This window comes from Pituophis catenifer, unplaced genomic scaffold, assembly GCF_029215685.1.
Source record: "Pituophis catenifer annectens isolate HBS135680 unplaced genomic scaffold, rPitCat1.0.hap2 SCAF_1, whole genome shotgun sequence".
Taxonomy (NCBI): domain Eukaryota; kingdom Metazoa; phylum Chordata; class Lepidosauria; order Squamata; family Colubridae; genus Pituophis; species Pituophis catenifer.
The window spans coordinates 5,407,755-5,431,689 of NW_027256881.1; the positions used below are offsets into that span (position 1 = coordinate 5,407,755).

Sequence of the window (23,935 nt, forward strand, 5' to 3'; positions counted from 1 at the left end):
GAATTCTGGGAGTTGAAGTCCAGAAGTCTTCAAGCTGACAAGGTTCCACGCTCCTGAAGTAGAAGGTTCTCTGCTTCTACTATCCGCTTTTCCCATTTGCGCTTTTTCTACTGTAAAACCATGAGGCCAACTGAAAAGACTGCCTGGTAATCAATGTAAACCCGTTTGAAAGTATCAGGACCCTTCTATGGCCTGCCTGCGCCCCAAAAAAACAATAGTTCTGAAAAAGAGTTTTAAGGTTGGAAGGACATATTTGCATTCAGTCAAATATAACTGGGTTTCTTCACCTAACTTGGGTGTGTGTGTGTGTGTGTGTGTGTGTGTCTTGATTGGGTGGGGAGAGACTGGTACAGATGGGGATGAAAAGCCGTGTCAGCACAGGTGTTTATGTCCATTTGGGGGGATTTCTTTAAAAGGGATCATTTTAGGTCGAGCTACGATAAATTTTGTAGGAAACCTACCAAGTGGAGAGTGTTTTCGGGAGAAAATGAAGGAAAAGCCACGGGGGGGTTATTTTAAAAGGAGGTGCATGCTAAAAACAAACGAAGCCTCATTCTTTCGGGCCTTGGAAATGTTTGAAACCGAAGTTACTCCTTTGGGGAAACTATCACGCGCTTCGACAAAAAAGCACATCAGCACTTGGCCACATCTGGAAAGGAGGCATGAGTCCAGTTCTGCTCAAGAAGGCATTTGTGCCTTAGTGCAAAATCCCCTCAAAAATATCAGGGTGTATCGCCAAATCCTTGCCAAGGTGAGGCTCTTGCAGATTAAAAATGTACCAGTGGCATTTACCCTTCACAGGAGAACAGCTAGTTTAGGATGAATATTTTCGAAGTGCCCGAAAGCACCAGCACCGTTGCACGTTGGCTTCTCGAGAGCCTAGTTTCCTCCCTCCCTCTGGGAATTGCTCCCTTGTGAAGGCCAAAGGCTGGCCAAGAACAGTCTGCTTAAAGGAGGTCGGGCAACAGAAGGCCTGGAGGCTTGGGCTCCACGCAATTGATCCAGAAGTTAGCACAGCTGGCGTGGTATTGATGCCCTCCGTAAGCAAGCTTGAAGCTGTCGGTCGCGGAGTTGAAGGCCTAGAGAGAAAGGGAAGCAAGAACATGACGTGAGAAACACCTTGTGGTGTGTTTGTTATCTTTGACCTTGAAGGAAGGGAGGGTTGACTGCTTTGGGGCACCAAATGTGCTTTCCAAACTTCCTATCAGGCGCTCTTGAGAAAGGGGTCTAATCATGGCCACTTCCAGATATGTAAACTTCAAATCCCAGAATTCCACAGCTAGGGTAGCCATTGGTGAGAATTATGGGAGTTGTAGGCCACACGTCTTCGAAGTGGCCAAGGATTTGGAAAAGGTTGGTCTAATCGGGTTCCAAATTGCAGTAGCCCGTAATCCAAGATGAATCTAGAGATGCTCTATTAAAGGCAGGTTGTCCTCGATTGACGACGATTTATCAACCGTTCGAAAGTTACAACGGCACTGAAAAAGGTGACTTACAACCCAGTTCTCGCGCTGAACGAGCATGGCAGCCTCTCCACAATCATGTGATCCAAATCCGGGTGCTTGGCAACCCGCATGTACTTACAGGCGGTGGCAGTGTCCTGGGAGGGTGGAATGAGGTGAAATAAGCTACCAGACAGGAATTTCTTCTGACTCTAAACTTCCGCTGACTCTAAACAGGGGGGTGTCAAACTCGATTTCATTGAGGGCTGCATCAGGGTTGTGTTTGACCTGGGGGGCCAGGGTGGGCATGGCCAGCTCGACATCACTCGTGTTGGGGGTGCCTGTGGGGGCCCCAGAGCCGTGCCAGTGAAAATGGGCTCCTAAACTCTGTTTCCAGTGCCACGCGGCCCTCCTGAGCTCCGTTTTCGCTGGCAGAGGCGCTGCAGGCCAGTCCTTCGCTGTTTCCAGGATGGCCCCCGGGCCAGATCTAAGTACCCCATAGGCCGGATTTGGCCCACAGGCCTTGAGTTTGCTCTCATCGCTGCCCTGCAATTTTTTCTTGGTGTCAGGCAAAGTTCTTTCCATTTCTATAGTTTTCCACATACAATTTTAGCCTTGCTGACTAGTCCACCATGCAAGGCCTACTTTCATAATCCTGACAAGAGCAGGATCTTGTTATTATTGATTGCCCGGTTATCTATCCTCTGCCAAAATGGAACAAGAGCAGAAAAACTGGTGGAATGCCTCAGGGTCGGGTGAATAAGCATGTTCAGGTACTGGGACTTTGAATTTAGCTTCTAGGGACAGGTAGTCCTCGACTTACAATCAACATTTCCATGGCTAAGCGAGGGAAGCAGTCTTTAAGTGAGTTTTGCCCCATTTTACGACCTTGCTTGCCACGGTTCTTAAGTGAATCAGGTGCAGGTGTTAAGTTAGTAACACGGTTGTTAAGTGAAGCTGTCTTCCCCACAGACTTTGCTTGCAAGAGGGTTGCAAAAGGGGATCGCATGACCCCAGGACAGTGCCCATAAAGGGCAACAGTGCAAGAACAAGGTACTGAGAATCTAAATCAGGGGTCCTCAAACTTGGCAGCTTTAAGACTTTCATTAATACATGCCATAAGTTAAGGTAAAGGTTCCCCTCGCACATATGTGCTAGTCGTTCCCGACTCTAGGGGATGGTGCTCATCTCTGTTTCAAAGCCGAAGAGCCAGCGCTAGCTAAAGACGTCTCCGTGGTCATGTGGCCGGCATGACTAAACGCCAAAGGCGCATGGAACGCTGTTACCTTCCCACCAAAGGTGGTCCCTATTTTTTTACTTGCATTTTTTTACGTGCTTTCGAAGTGCTAGGTTGGCAGAAGCTGGGACAAGTCACGGGAGCTCACCCCGTTACACGGCACTAGGGATTCAAACTGCTGAACTACCGACCTTTCGAACGGCAAGCTCAATGTCTTAGCCACTGAGCCACCGCGTCCCTTTCAATACATCCCATACGTATGTGCAAAAGTTGGATCACGTGATCACGGGAATGGTCGTCAGAGTGAAAAATGGTTGTAGGTCACTTTATTTCAGCATCGTCGTAACTTTGAACGGTTGCTAAATGAATGGCTGCAAGTCCAGGACTTCCTATAGACCAACGGTAAATCTACTGTAACTTCAAACGGTTGCTGAGTGACCAGTCGTAAGACGAGGATTACCCATAAAGGGCAACAGTGCAAGAACAAGGTACTGAGAATCTAAATCAGGGTTCCTCAAACTTGGCAGCTTTAAGACTTGTGGACTTCAACTCCCAGAATTCTCCAGCTATGCATAGCTGGAGAATTCTGGGAGTTGAAGTCCACAAGTCTTAAAGCTGCCAAGTTTGAGGAACCCTGATTTAGATCCTTAAAAAAGAAACCAAAAAAGAGTCAAAAAGATCTATCCACCCTTCTCTGGCTTGTAAGGAGCCACCATGGAGTTCAGAAATTCTTTAGAATAGACCCAGAAGAACCAATAATACAGACTACAGGACAACTGACAACTCAACAGTCACCACACGAGGGACACCAGCACAAAGCAAGCGACTCACAAAGCAACCAGCATGCGGACAAAGACCAAGAGGAAGGAGGTCCTTCGACTTGGGTAGTGCGGTGTTAGTCGATTAAAATCAAAAGGTTAGCGGGGGAAAAAAATGGGGGGGGGTGTAGTATCACAGAGATTGTGGTTGGAGAACAATGGCCCAAAAGCTATGCCAACATAGTGGTGAGGGGAGGAAAAAAACCAGACAAGGTTTGTGAATTCGTACTTCTCTAGGGTGTTCTTCCAGGGGCATTTCTTCTTTCTGAAAACAATGTCGAAACCAAAAGAAAGGTCAGCAACGCCATAGCCCAAAACACAGGAGCTGGGTTCTCTGCTCCATGCCGTGACCCTTCATCCCACCGATGGTTCGAGATTTGGAGATTGCCAACCTATGCCTCCTTTCATCCTGCCATGCTAAGCGGATACGCTAAGTCTATCCTAATCTGCGTGGATGTCAGCTTTATCCTACAATCACTGAGGAAATCGCACAGCCTCCATTTAGAATAGAATGGAATGGAATGGAATGGAATGGAATGGAATGGAATGGAATGGAATGGAATGGAATGGAATAGAATAGAATAGAATAGAATAGAATAGAAAATATAGAATGGAATGGAATGGAATGGAATGGAATGGAATAGAATAGAATAGAATAGAATAGAATAGAATAGAATAGAATAGAATAGAATAGAATAGAATAGAATAGAATAGAATAGAATAGAATAGAATAGAATAGAATAGAATAACTGGAAGGGACCTTGGAGGTCTTCTAGTCCAACCCCCTGCCTTCCAACACTGGAAATTTTCTGAAAAAGTCGTCCCTATGTGGAATTTCTGTAAATAAATAAGTAAATCCTTCCCATTCTACAACACTTCTAAGATCATCTAACCAGTGAAAGGTTTGCTGTAACTTGGCTAGTTTGAAAGAAATGCCTGATGTCTCAAAGGACAAATTTGACAAGGCTTGTCAGAGTAATCTCATTTCATGGTTTAGTCAGATAACATCAATGGTGGGTTGCCCCCGGTTCCGACCGGTTTGCAAGATCCGGTAGTAAAACCGGCCACCACCCTGGATGTCATCATCAGTGATCTGCGCATGCGCAGAAACAAGGTGCGAACCAGTAGTAAAGGTAAGTAGAACCAGGGTGGATTTGATTTAAATTGAGTTGATTTAAATCACAATTTAAATCATGATTTAAATCCCTAGTAAAAAGGCTTGATTTAAATCAACTCGATTTAAATCATAATTTTTAAAGAGCAACTGTCATCTGTGCTACTCCTTTGACCCACTGTTGACTCATCGATAGTCCCAGTGTTGCAGAATATACAGCCTCATGCTACATAACTAAGCTCCATTTCATGCTGAATAAACTAAATTATTTATGTATCTTAAATAGAAAACTATCTTACGATAGATTTTTACCCCAAAAGTTTTTATTAAAATAAATTCGATAAAAATCAAAAAAATCCGATTTAAATCAAAAAAATCCAATTTAAATAAAAAAAATCTGATTTTTTTGATTTTTTAAAAAAAATCATTGATTTTTATCCACCCTGAGTAGAACCCACCCCTGGATAACATCCTAAAATACGGTGGTGGGAATGCTGTGAACATAATATATCTTGACTTAGCAATTCATTTGACAAAGAACCTTAAAACATTCACATTAGCAAGATACTTAAGTATATGGGTTAGAAGGCAAGGCTGTTAAGTCAGGGTTCCCCAACCCCTTGGGCTGTGGACTGCCTGTTGGGAACCAGGGCACAGAAGCGGGGGGCGAGCTCATGAAGCTTCATTTGCACATGCGTGGGATCTAGGCTGTGTGTGCAAAACCATCCGCGCCAGGGGTGGGATGCTGCCGGTTTAACAACTGGTTCGGTGATCATGCACTTCGCATGCACAGTTGTACAAATAGTAACTTTCTGTGTTACCACTTGGGAGTAACACAGCTGAGGCACGGCGAAGTGCGCCAATCAGCTGAGAAGATAAAGGTAAGTGAAGCGCAGGGGCAGGCTGACCTGATCGTCAGAGCGAACTGGTTCGCTCCTAGCTGATTGTCGGAGCTACCAGTTCACCCGAACCGGTCTGAACCGGTAGAATCCCACCCCTGATCCCTGTCCAACCCCATCGTTGCTTCCCGTCTGTGGATCCAGAAAGATTATTAGGGACCACTGTATTAAGTGATTCCATAGCTGCCTTGAAAATCATGGTCCAGAAAGTTAGAAAGAGGGGAAAGAAGGGAGAAGGGGGGGAAAGGAAGGGGAAGGAGAGAAGGAGGAAAGAAGAAAGGAGAAAAGGATAGAAGAAGGCAGGGAAGGGAAAGAGAGAAGGAGGAGGAGAAGGATTGTTGTAAAATAAGGGAGAAGAAAGGGTAGAAGAGCAACCCCAAATATAATGAAAAAGAATTTGTTTTTCTTTAGAAAATATATGTATATGTGGGATTAATTATGGATAAGAGAATGTACATTTACAATATATTTATAAGAAATAAAATAAAAAAACTTTTTTCAAAAAAAAAGAAAGAAAAGAAAATCATGGTCCAAAAGAATTTTTATTTGTTCCTTGTGAAACTAGAAGTGATTTAAGGATTGGGCTACGAGGTTCAATCCTGGATCTGCTACTTTACAAAATGTTCCATAATGACTTGAAAGAAAAGATGGAGGGAATGCTTAATCTGACTGCAGAAATTGGGTAGATTAACTACTATAATAGAAAACACAAATAGAATATTTGGAATATTCTATTTGTGGAATATTCTATTTGGGTATAATAGAATATACCCAAGGAGGGGTAATTACTACTGGTTCACCGAACTGATGCCCATAATCCCTAGCAGTTCGCCCGAACCGGTCTGAACCGGTAGGATTTCACCCAATTGAAACTTCAACCTTGTGAACAGAAAATGTGAAGAGGGATGTACATGAAACAGGAATGTATTTTGGTTTGAACCCAAAAAGAAATAATATTCCAAATTTCTGCCAACTCTTTTGGATCTGTCATGGTTTGGCAGAAGCCATACTTGGGATTTTCTGGTTTTGTTGCAACGAAATCTGTGAAGTTTCTGACATGATTTTTTTTTTAATACGAGGCTGGGGCAAGGCTGATATGTAGGTCCCCTTTCCATGGCAGAGCCTGGGCTCCAGACTATCCATCACGGACATTCTCCTAGCAGAGAATGGAAGGGTCCTTGGAGGTCTTCTAGTCCAATTCCCTGTTCAAGCAGGAACGGTTGTTCAATCTCTTCTTAAAAACCTCCAGTTTTGGAGCATTCACAACTTTTGGAGGCAAGTTGTTCCACTGATCAATTGTCAGGAAGTTTCTCCTTAGTTCTAGGTTGCTTTTCCCATTGATTAGTTTCCATCCATTGCTTCTTGCTCTGCCTTTGCTTTGCTTTCCCTTCTTTCTTTCCCGCTGCTGATATCCCATTAATTCTCACCAGCCTGTCTGCTGCCTTGATCTTGCCACCATCCTGGTCTACCATATCCTCTCCTCACTGTGATGGTCTCATCAGGAATTGAGAGGTCCTTGGTGCTACCTGAACCTGGTTGAGTACAAAGCTCAAAGAGCATCAAGGACCCCTCATTTCAACGCTGAGCTACAAATATTCTCCACTGCTGGTCAGTGGTGGGATGTGACCGGTTTAACTACCGGTTCGGTGAGCGCTCGTGCGCCTAACGCGCTTGCGCGCAGCATTCAATCTACAGCAATTTGAAGCTCAGCTGCTTACCTTCTAAGGCAGCCCCAGTAAGTAGAACAGCGGAGGCGCAGAAATGAGCTGAGCCGCGCAAATCAGCTGAGCCAGAAAGAAGGAAATAAAGGACAGGATAGGTGTGGGTGGGAGGGGCCAGCTGATTGTTGGGAGTTACCGGTTCGCTTGAACCGGTCCGAACCGGCTGAATACCACCTCTGCTGCAGGTCATCAAGAATTACCAAATCAAGCTTCCAGTGTGGTACTTCCCACTGGCCTGTCTTTCCCTTCTATATTCATTCATTCGAATATTCATGAAATGAGTGGCCCTCATTTGAATGAATGAATGAATGAATCAATCCATGGTATTTTATTTATCAAGTTGACAGGGCCATTCATTTCATGCAAGGTAATTTTGGACCATATACAATAAAAGCAATGATTAAAATGGAAGAAATAAATACTTAACGTGAAGTAAAAACAACGATCTTCCTACTGCCTCTTCCCTTCTCTACCCTCACTCTTCTGCCAGCCATGGATTTTTATCCCCCCTTTTGCCTCCCTACAAACCACTTCTGCTCCAAATTCACATTTTGGCCTGTAACAAAAACCAAACATTCAAACCACGCATATTTTGGTTTGTACACAGATCTTCCCGGATCAGCCGTTTGGGCACAGAAAGCTTTCTAAATCCCTGGGAAATAGATATGTTTCGTTTTGAGCAATGACGGCCGAGGTAGTGGGCTTGCAAAAGGATCATCTGGAAAAATGGAAAAAAAGCCCACGGTGGTGCTGTGGTTAGAGTGCAGTACTGCAGGCTACTTCTGCTGACTGCCAGCTGCCTGCAATTTGGCAGTTCAAATCTCACCAGGCTCAAGGTTGACTCAGCCTACCATCCTTCCGAGGTGGGTAAAATGAGGACCCAGATTGTTGGGGGCAATATGCGGACTCTCTAAATCGCTTAGAAAGGGCTGTAAAGCACTCTGAAGCGGTATCTAAGTTTGAGTGTGATTGCGAAAAGCCTGTAATCTGTTCTTCCAGAGTAAAGGACAAGGAATAATGGATCCAAGGTACAGAAAGGCAAATTCTGGTTGAATGTCAGGAAAAAATTCCTAACAGTAAGAAAGGTTTGATAGGGTCGTATTATTCTTATTAGGCTTGATGGCTTCAAGGGTCTCTCTTCCAATGCTAGGATTCTCTGGCTGACTTTACACAACTGGCTGGTTACAACTCTAGCAGCTACAAAATTCACATAATCTGCTCCTCTGGGTTAGTGGAATACTTGCTTATGTTTTGGGTGTTTTAGCCTGGCCGTTTCTTAATTTAGTTTGCGGTGTATTGTGCAAACCTTCAAAACCGGCTAATTCTACCACCAGTGTAATTTGTTTTGATTTATTTAAATTTATAAGCTAGTTGTATGAATGCAGTGCATTACCATATACTATTCAATCTCTTATGACAGGAATCTCCATTCTTGGCCACTTTAAGATTTATGGACTTCAACTCCCAGAATTCCTTAGTCAGCCATGCTGGCTGAGGAATTCTGGGATTTGAAGTCCACAAGTCTTAAAAGTTACCAAGTTTGGAGTCCCCTGCCTTATAAAATGAGTATAAGTAAACAAAGAGGGGAAAAATAAAACCCAGACAGCAAAATTGTAAAGAGAGATTGCAGAGTGAGGAGAAGAAGAGATGAAAATGGCCGCTCTACTTGCCTTGCTCCTTGAGTTTACATTTAAGAGGCAGACCCCACAAGCCAGTTCCTGAGCATTTTTAATTCCTGGGCGAAGCATACAGGAGGAGAAATCCAATGAGTTTTCATCAGGCTGCAGGAGGAAAAGAGGAACATTTTAACAGTTCTCAGGGGAGCAAAAAAACAAGCCAATCAAACTTTTATTCTAGTACAGCCTCTTCTGCCTGGAAGCACCTTATGCAGGAACTGTGAGAGCAGGTTAGGTTTAGTGATTAAGATGCCAGGCTAAAACCTGGGAGTTCTAGTCCTGCCTTAATCATAAAAGCCAAACTAGGTGATTTTGGGTCAATCACTCACCTACAACCAGGGGTGAAATCCAGCAGGTTCTGGAGAACCGGTAGCAGAAATTTTGAGTAGTTCGGAGAACCAGCAAATACCAAATCTGGCTGGCCCCAAAGTGGGGTGGGAATGGAGATTTTGCAATATCCTTCTCCCAGGAGTAGGGAGGGAATGGAGGTTTTGCAGTATCCTTCCCCTGGACTGGGGTGGAAATGGAGATTTTGCAGTATCCTTCCCCTGCCACGCCCACCAAGCCACACCCACAGAACCGGCAGTAAAAAAAATTGGATTTCACCACTGCCCTCAACCCAATTCACCTGACAGGGTTTGTTGTTGTAAGGGAAATAGGAAGAGGAAGGTGTGGTGGATATGTCTGCCACCTTGAGTTATTTATAAAAATCATAAAGGTGGGAGATAAATAAATATAAATAAGTTCAAGTAGGAAGAGGCCTTGCTCATAACTTGCTCTTTTGACCTTGAACTGCCGAGTTTAGTCTTAGAGAGACCTGCACAGGAGTGGGCTTCAAAAATTTTAGCAAGGGGTTCTCTGCCTGGTTGCTGGGTAGGCATGGCCATGGGGGCATGGCCTAGTCGGCCTCCTGCACCACTGCGGGGGTGGGGGTGTTTTTGCTATTCCTGGGCTCTGGAGGCTTTCCTCGAGCCTCCAGGAGGGTGAAAATGGCCTCCTCAGGCTCTGGAGGCCCTCTGGAGGTCTGGCCCGAACTTCTGGTAGGCCTGTTTTTTGACCTCCCTGAGCCTCCGCACGCACCCTGCACTTACCTGCATCCAAAACGGGCTGCGTGGGGACTCCTGGGAGGGGCAGGGTGGGGTGGGCGGGGCCAGCCAGGAGTGGGATTTGGGGATTCTCTGAACTGTACAGAATCTTAGCTAGAGGTTCTCCCGAACCCCCAGCAGCCCATCCCTGGACCTGCATATAAAGCAGATGTTCTTCCTTTGAACTTCCTTCCTTCATGAGGTGATACAGGTAGTCCTTGACTTACGACTACAATTAGGGCTGGAATTTCCGTCGTTAAGTCAGAGCTAAATTTTATAAAAATTTAAATGTCTTCTGTTGGTGTTTGTGGATGCGTTCTGCTAGCCTGTTTGTCCTACATAGAGGTTGTTGCAGTTCTTACATTGTATGTTGTAGAACAGGGGTCTCCAACCTTGGCAACTTTACGACTTGTGGACTTCAACTCCCAGAATTCCTCAGCCAGCGCCTGCTGGCTGAGGAATTCTGGGAGTTGAAGTCCACAAGTCGTAAAGTTGCCAAGGTTAGAGACCCCTGTTGTAGAAGACTCCTGTTTTCTCTTCTGGGGTTGCTGGGTCTTTTGGTTTGAAGGGCTTTGAAGACCAAGCCAGGTCCAAAAATGCCAGGGAATTTCTAGAAGCCTGGCACTCTGACAAATCAGCCATCAATAGACATATAGGGACACAAAATCGATGATGTCCTTTCTTATTTAGCTTTTACGAATAATAGGTACCCTTTCCTCCCAAATCAGTCCATTAAAAAAAAGGACATATGCGATTCTGACTTGAAAAAAAACTTTTCCACTAGGGAACATCAAAATGGAAAGATTGGAGGAATAGTTGTCCCAAACCAGAAGCCTAATGCTCTGGCCCAGTGTTTCTTTTTTTTTTTTAATTTGATTTATATGCCGCCCTTCTCCGGAGACTCAGGACGGCTTACAGTGCTTTAAGCAATAGCCTTCATACTTTTGTATATTTATACAAAGTCAGCTTATTGCCCCCACAAACTGGGTCCTCAATTTACCTACCTTAGAAAGGATGGAAGGCTGAGTCAACCTTGAGCCTGGCGAGATTCGATCTTACTTTAATTGCAGACAGCTGGTGTTAAATTACAGTGCTTCTGTCTGTTGAGCTAAACCAGGCTCCTTAGTTTCTTAGACTCGGTCGCTTTAAAACATGTGGACTTCAGCTCCCATTATGACTGGCTGGGGGAATTCTGGGAGTTGAAGCCCACACGTCTTAAAGTTGCTAAGGTTGAGAAAGACTGGGCTAGATAGGTATTTTTCGGAGTATAAAATGCACCGAACTATAAGACATACTTACGTTTTTTGGAGAGGAAAAGAAGAAAAAGAAATCTGCCTCTGCCTCTGAGCAATTTTGCCTCCTTGCCGCAAACAGCAAACAGCCTGCTTTATTTTCATTTTTGTTTTCAGCATAGCTTGATTAGCACAAGGAAAAAAAAAATCTGCTCCAGCAATTTACCTCCTTGCAGCAAGCAGCAAAGGCCCACGCAAAACAGCTGAGAGCAAATCAGCTGACGGTCAGGAGGCTGATCCAATCAACTTGTGCTAATTAGGCTGTGCTGAAGCTGAAACGAGCTGTTTCTTTTCACTGCTTGCTGCAAGGAGGTAAACTGCTGGGAGGCAGAGGCCAAAGGGTGGGGGCCAGTGGGTGGGCGAGGCTACATTCGGTGTATAAGACGCACCTAAATTTTCACACCCTTTTAGGGGGGAAAAAGTTGCATCTTATACTCCGAAAAATATGGTAATTAGATGAAATGTCCTGTCCAAGCATTATCCAAGGCTTTCCCTACTTAGTTGATTGGAATTAGCCTCAGAAAGATATATGCTGCCACCTACACGCAGACAGTGATCATAATGGCTTAATGAAATAATAATGCAGATATAATCCAATTCAACCATTCTCCTGGCCCCACCTATTTTCCTCTAGCAATTGTTCAAAAGCACCTTACCGTTAACGCTGCAAGGGACATGAATCCGATCAAGTTATTCCACACTTTATCGATATCCTTCAGGAGCAGTTGGAGTTTCTCACTGCAGACAGCGGTGGCTTTGATGCCCAGCTCCACTCGCTTGGTGACTCGATAAACTTCAACAACCCCTGGGAAGAATTTGAAAAAAAGAGCAAGAGACACTCCAAGAGGTCAAACGGGCAGTGGTGGGGCTCAAATAATTTAACAACCTGTTCTCTGCCCTAATGACAGGCTGGGTGGGCGTGGCCATGGTAGGCGTGGCCAGGGGGGTGAGAGAGACAGCACTCGGCCTCCTTCCTGCCTCCTTTAAAACTTAGGTGGCCAAGGTGATGGCGGTGAAAAAGAGCCACAGAGATGAATAGGCAAGAGAAGCCCTATCTTTGCAGGGAGGGCTACTCTAGGACTTCATCTCTATCATACGGAAGAGAAAGAAGCCACTCTCAATGGAGATTCCCCTGTGCCTCGTTTTCATCCTCCATGGCCTCCTGCAGCACTCTGCTGGCCAAAAACGGGCCATTTTTCGGCCTGTTTTCGGCCGGCAGAGTGCTGCAGGAGGCCATGGAGGGTGAAAACGAGGCAGGGGGGAGCTGCTCGTGGCCCATTTTAGCCACCAGAGGCACCGTGGGCCGGTCCTTTCATATTTCCAGGCTGGCCCCGCTGGATTTAAGCGCCCTGCAGGACACATCCAACCCACAGGCCTTGGGTTTGACACCCCTGGTCTAAGTGCTATTGCTAGAAACTGGAAGTAAATGCCAAAAGCCGGCAAAAAAAGGCACAAATTGCGGTCGCATAACCGTGGGATGTTGCAAACAGCCATAAAGGTGAGCCAGTTGCCAAGTGCCCCAAAATGCACGTGGGTATGGCAAATGTGTGTTTGGCAATTGCAACTCCAAACCGTTCTTAAGCGACTGGTCATGAGTCGAGGACTACCTGAAATTGTATTGCTGAGATATGATATGAAATCAAATAAAATTATACCTAATAAATATTCCATGCCCTGCACAGACTGGATGACTTCAGTACATACAGATGAACTGCTGATTCCGTTCAGGATGTCGTTCGCTTTCTTGATGACCTATTAGAGGAGAGGTTCATTTTAGCACAGGTGTGGCAAAGTTACACCTTCAGCTCAGGGGTGGGGTCTAAATTTTTTTACAACCGGTTCTGTGGGCGTGGCTTATTTTGTGGGCATGGCTTGATGGTCATGTGACAAACAATTCTTTAGGATTTAAGCAGACGTACTGGTCTACCAGGCTTTTAACTGCTTGCAGAACCGTACCGGTCTACCCATTTGTTTTTGGAGCACACCGGTCTACCATCACACTGCCTTTTACCGCTGATCAGCTGTAGGGTGGCTCTTTGAACCACCGCGCAAAAGTTTAAACAGTTTTTGCTGAGAGCATCAAAAACCGCTTTCAGGCAGCTTGGCCTCAGTTGCCAATCTACCACCACTGAGCAGTTTACAAGGAGCGGATCGGTTCTAGCCGATCAGTTGGGAGGCTTCTTGGCTTCTTAATTTAAAGCGACGGTGTCTTGTATTTTTTTCTTCTCTTCTTTGTCAAGTGAGCCCTGATTTTTTCCTTCTAGCCAATCAGCTGGGACTCAGGAGGCAGCGAATAGATTGGGGGCGGGGCCAGGCAGAGGTGGTATTTACCAGTTCTCCAAACTACTCAAAATTTCCACTACCAGTTTGCAAGAACCGGGGAGAACCGGTAGCAACCCCCCACTAATTCGGCTGCTGAATTCTGTCCAATTTTTATCCTGCACGGCTTATTTTACATAAGATAGCGTATATTATTGTACTTTTCCCCAACTTTATAACAGTCGCAGAACTGTTCAGGTGACTCTCCATAATAACTTTATTGTCATTGTATGTGTATACACAGTATACCCATACAACGAAATTCATTTAACACCCAAAGACCGGGTCCAACACACATAAAAATCCCCAAACACCCCCCCCCCCGCCCACCACCAATTCCCCACCCCTAAACCACCCAAACATCCACACAACAGACCAAGTAATGCTGTCCAACAAACTAATGTGCTGAAGCTGACCAGACTAAGGACGCTAGCCAGATGAATACCTGATAGGCAGATTTCCCTCCCCCCTATTTTCCTCCCCAAAAACTAACACGTGTTTTATACTCCGGTGCGTCTTATACTCCGAAAAATACGGTAAATGCCCATTTTTGGCAAAGATGTCCTAAAAAGTGGTCATATGAGCGTGGGACCAGGCAAATGGCTGTAAATGCAAATGGCTGTAAATTGCCGAACTTCAGAACTAGGTCATAAGTACCCTGAAGAGGTAACTTTGAATGGTTGCTAAGCGATCATCCATAAATCAAGGGCTACCTATACTACTCTTATGCCCCTGTCTTTATGCCTTACGATAGAGGCCGCCAACCTTCTGGGCACCAGGGACTGGTTCCATGGAGAGAGGTTTTTCCGTGGACCAGAAAGGGCATGGATTTGTGTGCTGCCTGCATTCCATGGATGGGGCTTTGCCTGTTTGCGCGGCCCAGTTTCTGGCATGCCGCGGACCGATGCCGGTCCACGAAGTGGGGGTTGGGGATCCCTGTCTTAAGATCTCCCCACTTAAGGGATTTATACAATTGTTACAGATGTTATAACTGTTATTGACCAGCAGGAGGCACTATATGTGACTGGTTTCCAAAAATGTGTTGTATTGGGCTTCCCACTGGTTATTAGGCAGTTGTAACATAGATATATCTGAAACAGAATAACAGAGTTGGAAAGGACCAACTCTGATTTTCTAGTTCAACCCCCTGCCAAGCAAGAGATCTTATACCAGTGATGGCTAACCTTTTTGCCATCGCGTGCCAGGAGGGGGGGGCGGGGGAGGGTCACGCACGCACATGCCCACGCGCAACACCCTACCCCACCCCCCGCTCCTGGCACATGATGGCCTGGTAGGCCCGTTTTTCTTTCTTACCTGGTTCCAGATCCTCTCTATTTATCTGGGAAGGGAGAAAACAGCCTTTCTCACTCTCTCAGAGGCCCTCCAAAGGCCTGAAATGGCCCATTTCCTGACTCCCGGTGGGACAGGAAATGACATTTTTTGCTGTCCCCAGCCACCAGAGCCTCTCTAGGAGTCTCTAGGAGCCTCTCTAGGAGTCTCTGGAGGCTGGGGACAGCAAAAAATGTCACTTCCTGTCCCACCGGGAGTCGGGAAATTTATTTATTTTATTTATTTATTTTATTAGCTTGATTTATATGCCGCCCTTCTCCGGAGATTCAGGGCAGCTTACAATGCTTTTAAGCAATAGCCTTCATACTTTTGTATATACCTGCTTAGTAGGGCTTTTGGCCCCTCCAAGCGGTGTTCTTTTTTATACAAAGTCAGATAATTGCCCCCACAAACCGGGTCCTCATTTTACCTACCTCGAAAGGACAGCCTGTTTCCCTACTTCTGGTGGGCCCAGAAGGCCCGAAGATCAGCTGGCCGGTGCGTGCATGCGCCCCAGAGCTGAGCTAGCGTGCCCACTAATCACGCGTGCCATAGGTTCGCCATCACGGTCCTATACTATTTTCAGACAAATAGCTGTCCAATCTCTTCTTCTTTAAAACCTCCAGTGTCGGAGCATTCTCAACTTCTGGAGGCAAATTGTTCCACTGATTAATTGTTCTAACTGTCAGGAAATTTCTCCTTAGTTCTAGGCTGCTTCTCTCCTTGATTAGTTTCTACCCATTGCTTCTTGTCCTGCCCTCAGGTGCTTTGGAGAATAGCTTGACTCCCTCTTCTTTGTGGCAACCCCTGAGATATTGGCACACTGCTATCATGTCTCCCCTACTCCTTCTTTTCATTAAACTAGACATCCCCAGTTCCTGCAACCGTTCTTTATATGTTTTAGCCTCCAGTCCCCTAATCATCTTTGCTGCTCTTCTCTTCACTCTTTTCAGAGTCTCAAAATCTTTTTTTATATTGTGGCGACAATATATGTGACAATATTCATATATGTGAATGCTTTCAAATCCACCAAGTAACACCTACATACAAGGAAAGGAAGTTATTCAGGTAGATGGTAGTCACCTACTTACCTGCAGCGCGCTCTCCAAGCATCTCTGCCATTCATAGGCATATCTCTCACTTTCCTAGTGGGAGAAAGTAAAAGAAACAATTTTGCAAAAAACCCAACATGTGATTATGAGTGAATTTTTTTTCTGCATGGGATAGCCAAATTCAGATGTTGGAAGATCATAAACTTTTCAAGTTCTCCTTCATCTATACCACAAAAGTGCGTACAGTCAAGGCTATGGTTTTATCAGGTGCAATGTATGGCTGTGAAAGCTGGACCAAAGGAAAGGCTGAGCACCAAAGAATTGAGGCCTTTGGACTATGGTGCTGGAGAAGACTCCTGCAAGTCTCTTGGACTGCAAGGCCATCAAACCGGTCAGTCCTAGAAGAGATCAACCCTGACTGCTCTTTAGAAGGCCAGATCCTGAAGAGGAAACTCAAATACTTTGGCCACCTAATGAGAAGGAAGGACTCACTGGAGAAGAGCCGAATGCTGGGAAAGATGGAGGGCAAAAGAAGGGGACGACAAAGAATGAGGTGGCTGGATGGAGTCACTGAAGCAGTTGGCGTGAGATTAAATGAACTCCAGAGGATGGTAGAGGATAGGAAGGCCTGGAGGAATGTTGTCCATGGGGTCGCGATGGGTCGGACACGACTTTGCAACTAACAACAACAACTATATCACAACAGTTTGGGAAGTAAGGCTGTGGGTTTGGTTTATGAGATGGGATGCTCTGAATTATTTGTCATTTGTATTTCATGTTGTTCCTTGTCCTCCTACTAAAATCTGGAATGAATTGGGCAGCGTACAGATATGTTTGTAAGTCAGTGTTTCTCAAACTCAGGAAGTTTTAAATATGTATGGACTTCAACTCCCAGAATTCCCCAGCCAGATTCTGGCTGGGGAATTCTGGGAATTGAAGTCCACAGATCTTGAAGTCGCTAAAGCTGAGAAACATACTGCGGTAAGCAATAAGCGAAGGAATCATTATGAAAGTTTGAGCGTATCAGGGAAACAAGGCAGCTACAACTCTGCCTCTATTTACAGATCCCTCGCATCCTGGACATAAACTGTTTCAACTCCCACCCTCAAAACGACGCTATAGAGCACTGCACACCAGAACAACTAGACACAAGGACAGTTTTTCCCCGAACGCCATCACTCTGCTAAACAAATAATTCCCTCAACACCGTCAAACTATTCACTAAGTCTGCATTACTATTACTATTAACCTTCTCATTGTTCCTATCACCCACACTTATGACTGTAACTTTGTCCTTCTCCTCTCACTTATGACTGCAGGAATGTAACTTTGTTGCTTGTATCCTTACGATTTATATTGATTGTTTCTTAGTATGTTTGATTGCTTATTTGTACCCTCTGAGTACCATTAAGTGATGTACCTTATGATTCTTGATGAATGTATCTCGACTTTTTATGTACACTGAGAGCATATGCACCAAAGACAAATTCCTTGTGTGTCCAATCACACTTGGCCAATAAAGAATTCAATCTATCTATCTATCTATCTATCTATCTATCTATCTATCTATCTATCATCATCATCTCTCTCATCTATATCTATCTATCTATCTATCTATCTATCATCTATCTATCTATCTATCTATATCTATCTCTCATCTCTCTCATCTCTATCTATCATCTATCTCATCTATATCTATCTATCTACCTATCTATCTATCTATCTATCTATCTATCTATCTATCATCTCTCTCATCTATATCTATCTATCTATCTATCTATCTATCTATCTATCTATCTATCTATCTATCATCTCTCTCATCTATATCTATCTATCTATCTATCTATCTATCTATCTATCTATCTATCTACCTATCTATCATCTCTCTCATATCTATCTATCTATCTATCTATCTATCTATCTATCTATCTATCTACCTATCTATCATCTCTCTCATATCTATCTATCTATCTATCTATCTATCTATCTATCTATCTATCTATCTATCTATCTCTCTCAATTGTGTCCACAAGGATTTTTACCTTACCTGCATTTGCAGTTTGGCACCTTCTGCTTAATCAAGCAATTGTTTTCAGCACAGGTGCCCCAAGCCCCAAGCCAAGAACCTTCGGTTGGTTCTCCCCTTACCTCTACTTCCCCAGTAAGATCTTTGTACTTGTCTCGGATGACTGGCAGGGAAGGCTTCTCGCTCAGGGTGTTTGATCGATCTCTAAAGGGCTGCTCCACGGGTGGCAGCGGTGAAGAGCCCAAACTTAGAGTCCTTTTGTGAGAACCTGGGAGGAAATATAGGTATTAAAGGTGTGGTCAGGTCCATGAATACAGACCGTCCTCAACTTACAATGTTCGAAGTTACAATGGCAATGAAAAAAAAAGTGACTTACGGCATTATTCACACTTATGACTTATGATCAGAATTTGGATGCTTGTCAATTGTTTCATATTTATCATGGCTGCAGTGTTCTGGAGCACCATTTGCCACGTTCTGACAAGCAAAGTCAATGGGGAAGCCAGATTCACTTAACAGCAGTGTTGTTAACTGAATAATTGAAGTGATTCACTTAACAACTGTCAGGGAAGGTCATAAAATGGGGCAAAACTCACTTAACAACTGTCTCCCTTGGCAACAGAAAGGTTGCGCTCAATTGTGTTCACGAGAAAATGGCCTCCTGCCTTCAGCACGGGGTTGGACTAGAAGACCTCCAAGGACCCTTCCAGCCCTATGATTCTATGACGCTCCATCGTTTTATTGCAACCTCTCACTTTAACTTCTGATCTGTGCCTGTCTGCCCAGAATTGCTGGAAAGTGAGCGGCCTTAGAAATCGAATCATAAAGAATTCCAGAGATATTCTGGATTTCTTCAATTCCCAGCACTAGGTGAGACTTAGAACCAACCACAAACTAACTACACAGGTAGTCCTCGACTTGCAACAGTTCATTTAGTGACTGTTTGAAGTTACAACGGCAGTGAAAAAAGTGACTTATGACCCAGTGGTGAAATCACTTCCAACACTGTAAGTTTTTAAGAAGATGTTGGATAACCATTTGTCTGAAGTGGTGTAGGGTTTCCTGCCTGGGCAGGGGGTTGGAGTAGAAGACCTCCAAGGTCCCTTCCAACTATTCTATTCTATTCTATTCTATTCTATTCTATTCTATTCTATTCTATTCTATTCTATTCTATTCTATTCTATTCTATTCTATTCTATTCTATTCTATTCCTATTCCTATTCCTATTCCTATTCCTATTCCATCTTTTTGAAGACCTGCACCATTTTAGGGATTTCTTTTGTCGTAAGTTGAGGACTGCCTGTTAATTGCAACCACAATATCGGCACAAATTCTCACCTTGAACAGAGAGGTCAAAGGTTGCCAGCTCGCTTTTGATCATTTCTTCGCTGGATTTCATTTTCCCTTGAGAAGTTGCCAATAAAAAGTCAAATTTGCTGATCTTTGGTTTTTCGCCCTGAAACTCTCCGAAGTCATCGAAAACTTCTTTCCCGGCTTCTGAGGAGACGGGGGCGGAGTCAGCCTCTTGAGGTCTACCTGTGGGTGGTCTCTCACTTCCATCGTCCGGTGGTCGAGCAAACTCTCCAAAGTCTTCAACTTCATCCTCGCTTTGGTCCATGGAATGAGGACTGGAACTTTGAAAGTTTGCAAACGATGAGAACTTCACGTCTTGGAGAGCATCCTCGTTTGCAAAGGTGGTCACCTTGGAAACGGTGGTCACAGTGATATTTTCGGAGCTGCCGAAAAAGGTCTCCTTCTTCTGGAGGACAGAGGTAGCTAAGGAGGCTTCATTTCCTGCAGGAAGGGAGAAGGGGGTAGACCTTCTGCTCTGATAGACATCTTCTTTATCAGACCAGTCACAGCTTGGGAAGCTACTCAGAAGAGAGGCACTGCTATAAGTTCCAAAGGGGGCACCCTTCAAGTCCTCCAGATCTAAAAAGAGCAACAAACATCCAAAGAGTTAAGGAAGGGACGGGTGATCTTCTCTCCAAACCTCTCACAAAAATCAAAGCCAAAGGAGGAGACAACATCTGGGGTAGGTGAAGTTGAGAAACCCAAGTTGCTCCTTCGACTCAAATATCAGAGGTTAGTTCCCAAATATTTCTATCGGTTCTGGAGAACCGATAGCAGAAATTTTGAGTAGTCTGGAGAACTGGTAAATACCACCTCTGACTGGCCCCGCCCCCATCTATTCTCTGCCTCCCGAATCCCAGCTGATTGGGAGGAAATGGGGATTTTGCAGTAACCTTCCCCTGGAGTATGGTGGGAATGGAGATTTGACAGTATCCTTCCCCTGGAATAGGGTGGGAATGGAGATTTGACAGTATCCTTCCCCTGCCACGCCCATGCCACGCCCACCAAGCCACACCCACAGAACCGGTAGTAAAAAAATTTAAAACCCACCACTGATATTCCTCCACGCTCCCTGGCCAAAAATATGATGGGTAGCCTAAAGAAATTGATTCTTTGTTGTCGCAAGGGGATGAGAGAACGTATCCACCCAAGTGTCTATGGAGACACCCAGGTCATGGTTGTCCCAAAACTGCTTTTCCAAAAGGCAACTACTAATAGTTTCTTGGTTTTTGTTTTTTTTTCTTTGAAAATGTTTCATTTCTTATCCAGTGGTGGGTTGCTACCGGTTTGCCCCGGTTCAGGCAAACTGGTAGCAGCAATGGCAGAAGGCTCCACCCACCTGCCCGGATGTCAGCAAATATGATCTGCGCATTTGCGCAGAAGCTTCTGCGCATACGCAGACATAGTGTGTGCGTGAGCGAATTGAGTGCACGCACGAGAGCGAACTGGTTATCAAAGTTAAGTGAAACCTACTCCTGTTCTTATCCAAAAATCAGTGAGAACAGAAGAAGCTTCTTGGATGAGAAGTGAAATGTTTTCAAAGAGAAAAAAAATCCCAAGAAAGTCTCGTTGTCTTTGGGATATCCACCCAAGGACGTTGCCCAGATTCTAACTTTGCCTTCCACTGGACTATGTGGTACTCTGGCTTCAAGTACAGCAGTTCAGTGGTGGGTTGCTTCTGGTTCGCACCGGATTGGGCGAATTGGTAGCAGCGGCGGTGGGAGGCTCTGCTCACCCACCCGGATGCTTTTATGCGTGCGCAGAAGCATCGCACGCCCCCGCCCACGAGCGAACTGGTAGCGACAGGTTTTGAAACCCGCTCCTGCAACAGTTCCTGTCTGCCTTCTTTCCCCAGCTGTTGGATCACAGCTCCCATCACCCACAACTACCACCACCTCAATGTGCTGGCTGTGGTAATGAAAGTAGAGTACAGGTAGTCCTTGATTTACGACCACAATCGAGCCCAAAATTTCTGTTGTTAAGTGAAAAATTCGTTAAGTGAGTTCCCTCCCCCCCACATCTTACAACCTTTCTTACCACAGTTGTTAAGCGAATCACTGCAATTGATATGTCAGCAACCCGGTTAAGTGAATCTGATTTTCCCCATTGACTTTGCTTGTCAGAAGGTCGCAAAAAGAGGATCACGTAACCGTGGGACCCAGCAATGGTCATAAGTATGAAGTCTTCAGTTGCCAAGCATCTGAATTTTGATCACATGAGCATGGGGATGCTACAAAGCTGGTAACTACGAAAAATAGTCATAAGTCCCTTTTTTGCTGCTGTAACTCTGAATGGTGACTAAATGAACTGTTGTAAATTGAGGACTACCTGTACAGTTATCCAACATTTCTGAATGTTGCTGAATTGGAATAAAGGTATCACTTCAAACATCTTCAATCAAGCCACGACAGCTAGTCGAATTTAGCAGTGTTAGACCTGATTAACAGAAGGATGGAATACTTAACAGGGCATCTCAGACCTCTAGGCTAGACTGGGAAATGAATAAAAATATCCTGTAAGAAGTATCTATGGAGATTCTCAATCATCCAGGTCAAGGTTGCCCCAAAGGTGCTTTTCCAAAAGGCAACCGGATTGTAGGAGATGACCAGATTGAGCCCAAGGGAGGGACCAAACATGTCATAAATCATGAGTTCCTGCGTGCCTGCAAGATATCGAAGTCTAGCCCACCTTGAATGCTTTTCTTATCTCCCGCTCCTTTCTCTTGACTGTTAGTTGGCAAGATTCTTATAGAGAGCTTAAGCATGCAATAAATCTTGCACCTAAATAGTGCAAATGGATGTGGAGCCTTCTTGGAACTGCTGAAAGGACAGAAGATAGGTGATGTCGTATCCCTCTCCCTCTGTGGAGAGCGGGCTGTTCAATTTTAATGTAGATGGCCTCTTTGACTCCTCTTTCAAACCATCTATCTCCTGTTCACAACACAGTCCTTTCAGCAGTTCCAAGAAGATTCCACATCCATTTACACTATTTGGATGACCCTGAGGGCATCCTCCAAGTGGCCGCAATGACTCTCAGCAAGAGGGATAACAACCAGATGTCTGCAAGGAATATAAATCCTTCCATCCTCCACCGTTCAGACAGAACTGAAGAAGCTTCTTGGATGAGAAGCGAAACGTCTTCAAGGAAAAACAAAGTCCAGTTGCCTTTTGAAAAAAAGCACTTTTGGGATTTCAAAAGACCTTAAAAACCTGGCTGTTTTCTCAGGCTGTGGGACAAGATGAATGGACCTCTAAGAAAGAAATAAAAGAAAAGGAAGATACAGAATACTATCAAGTATGGACTAAGTGATACCATTGGCTTGAGATTAGGGAAAGTAAAAGTGAATAAATGGTGTGACAAATGTGTAAAATACTGTAAATGAATAAAACTAGAAATAAAGGGATGATAAAGATAATAAAGGGTAAGAAAAATGGGGAATGTAGAAAGTAAGAGGAACGAAACTGATATGTAAAAAAACACATTGTGTGTTTGTGTTTTGTATGCTGTGTTGTTGTAAAATTAATAAAAAAATTTTTTTAAAAAAGGAACCTCTAAGATTGGTGTGTGGTCTGGACTGCCATCTTGTAATTATTCTGTAATTCTTTTTCTTTTTTTTAATTAATTTTTTTGTGTACTTAATTCATGCTGTTCTTTACTTTGTGAGGCACCCAGAATTGGATGGGATTGGACAGCATAATTGAATGAAGTAAATCAGGGGTGGGCAAATGTGGCCCTTTTACAACCTGTGGACTTCAACTCCCAGAATTCCTGAGACAGCTGGAATTCTGGGAGTTGAAGTCCACAGGTTGTAAAAGGGCCACATTTGCCCACCCCTGGGTTATGGGCTTAAAAGTCACGATCAACAGTTTATTACAGAGGTGGGCAACTATGGCCCTTTTATGATTTGTGGACTTCAATTCCCAGAATTCCTGAGCTAACATGGCTGGCTCAGGAATTCTGGGAGTTGAAGTCCACAGGTTGTAAAAGGGCCACATTTGCCCACCCCTGAAGTAAATAAATACAGGTAAATTGTCCACTTATGAATGGCCATTTATATGACATCAGGACACTGCGACCATCGTAAATATACACTGGTGCCGGTGCCAGTTGCAAAGTGTTCAAATTTTGATCGTGTGACCATGAGGATGCGGTGATGATCATTAAATGCAAGGACTGGTCCTAAGTCACTTCTTTCAGTGCTGTTATAACTTCAAACAGTCGTGAAACAAATGGTTGTAAACCAAGGATTACCTGTACACAAACCGCAGCTATCTTTCCTAACTTTCTATTATTCAGGGAAATGACAAACACACTTGTATTTTGTGAGAATTAAAAAATGATGCCAAGTTTCTGATTGTGGAATTTGGGAAGCCAACCTCATGTTTTGCCTCAGGATGGAAATCTGCCTTCCCTGCCTGACAGAAATATCATACCTCTCTTGATCGTTTTGTAGCCCCAATCAGGTGCAAAATTTGTACTTTTGTCTAAAAGCCAACAAGGGAGAACCTGGGATAGTGTACTTTTGCTCAAGCAATCTTGTTTCCCCTCTTTGTTTTAAATTCAGATATATAA

The 23,935-nt window shown here is 44.4% G+C and overlaps 1 protein-coding gene across 1 annotated transcript in view; it reads right to left on the reverse strand.

Annotated features, from left to right (window-relative positions):
- Positions 1 to 868: 868 nt before the first annotated feature.
- Positions 869 to 23,935, reverse strand: part of SYNRG (synergin gamma) — an 88,358-nt gene continuing 65,291 nt past the window's right edge. The window contains 8 exon segments of the mRNA XM_070945304.1: positions 869 to 1,079; positions 3,727 to 3,762; positions 8,902 to 9,012; positions 11,941 to 12,089; positions 12,940 to 13,036; positions 16,024 to 16,077; positions 18,133 to 18,278; positions 19,349 to 19,942. Coding sequence (XP_070801405.1) covers positions 948 to 1,079; positions 3,727 to 3,762; positions 8,902 to 9,012; positions 11,941 to 12,089; positions 12,940 to 13,036; positions 16,024 to 16,077; positions 18,133 to 18,278; positions 19,349 to 19,942 — 1,319 coding nt within the window. The 3' untranslated portion in view covers positions 869 to 947.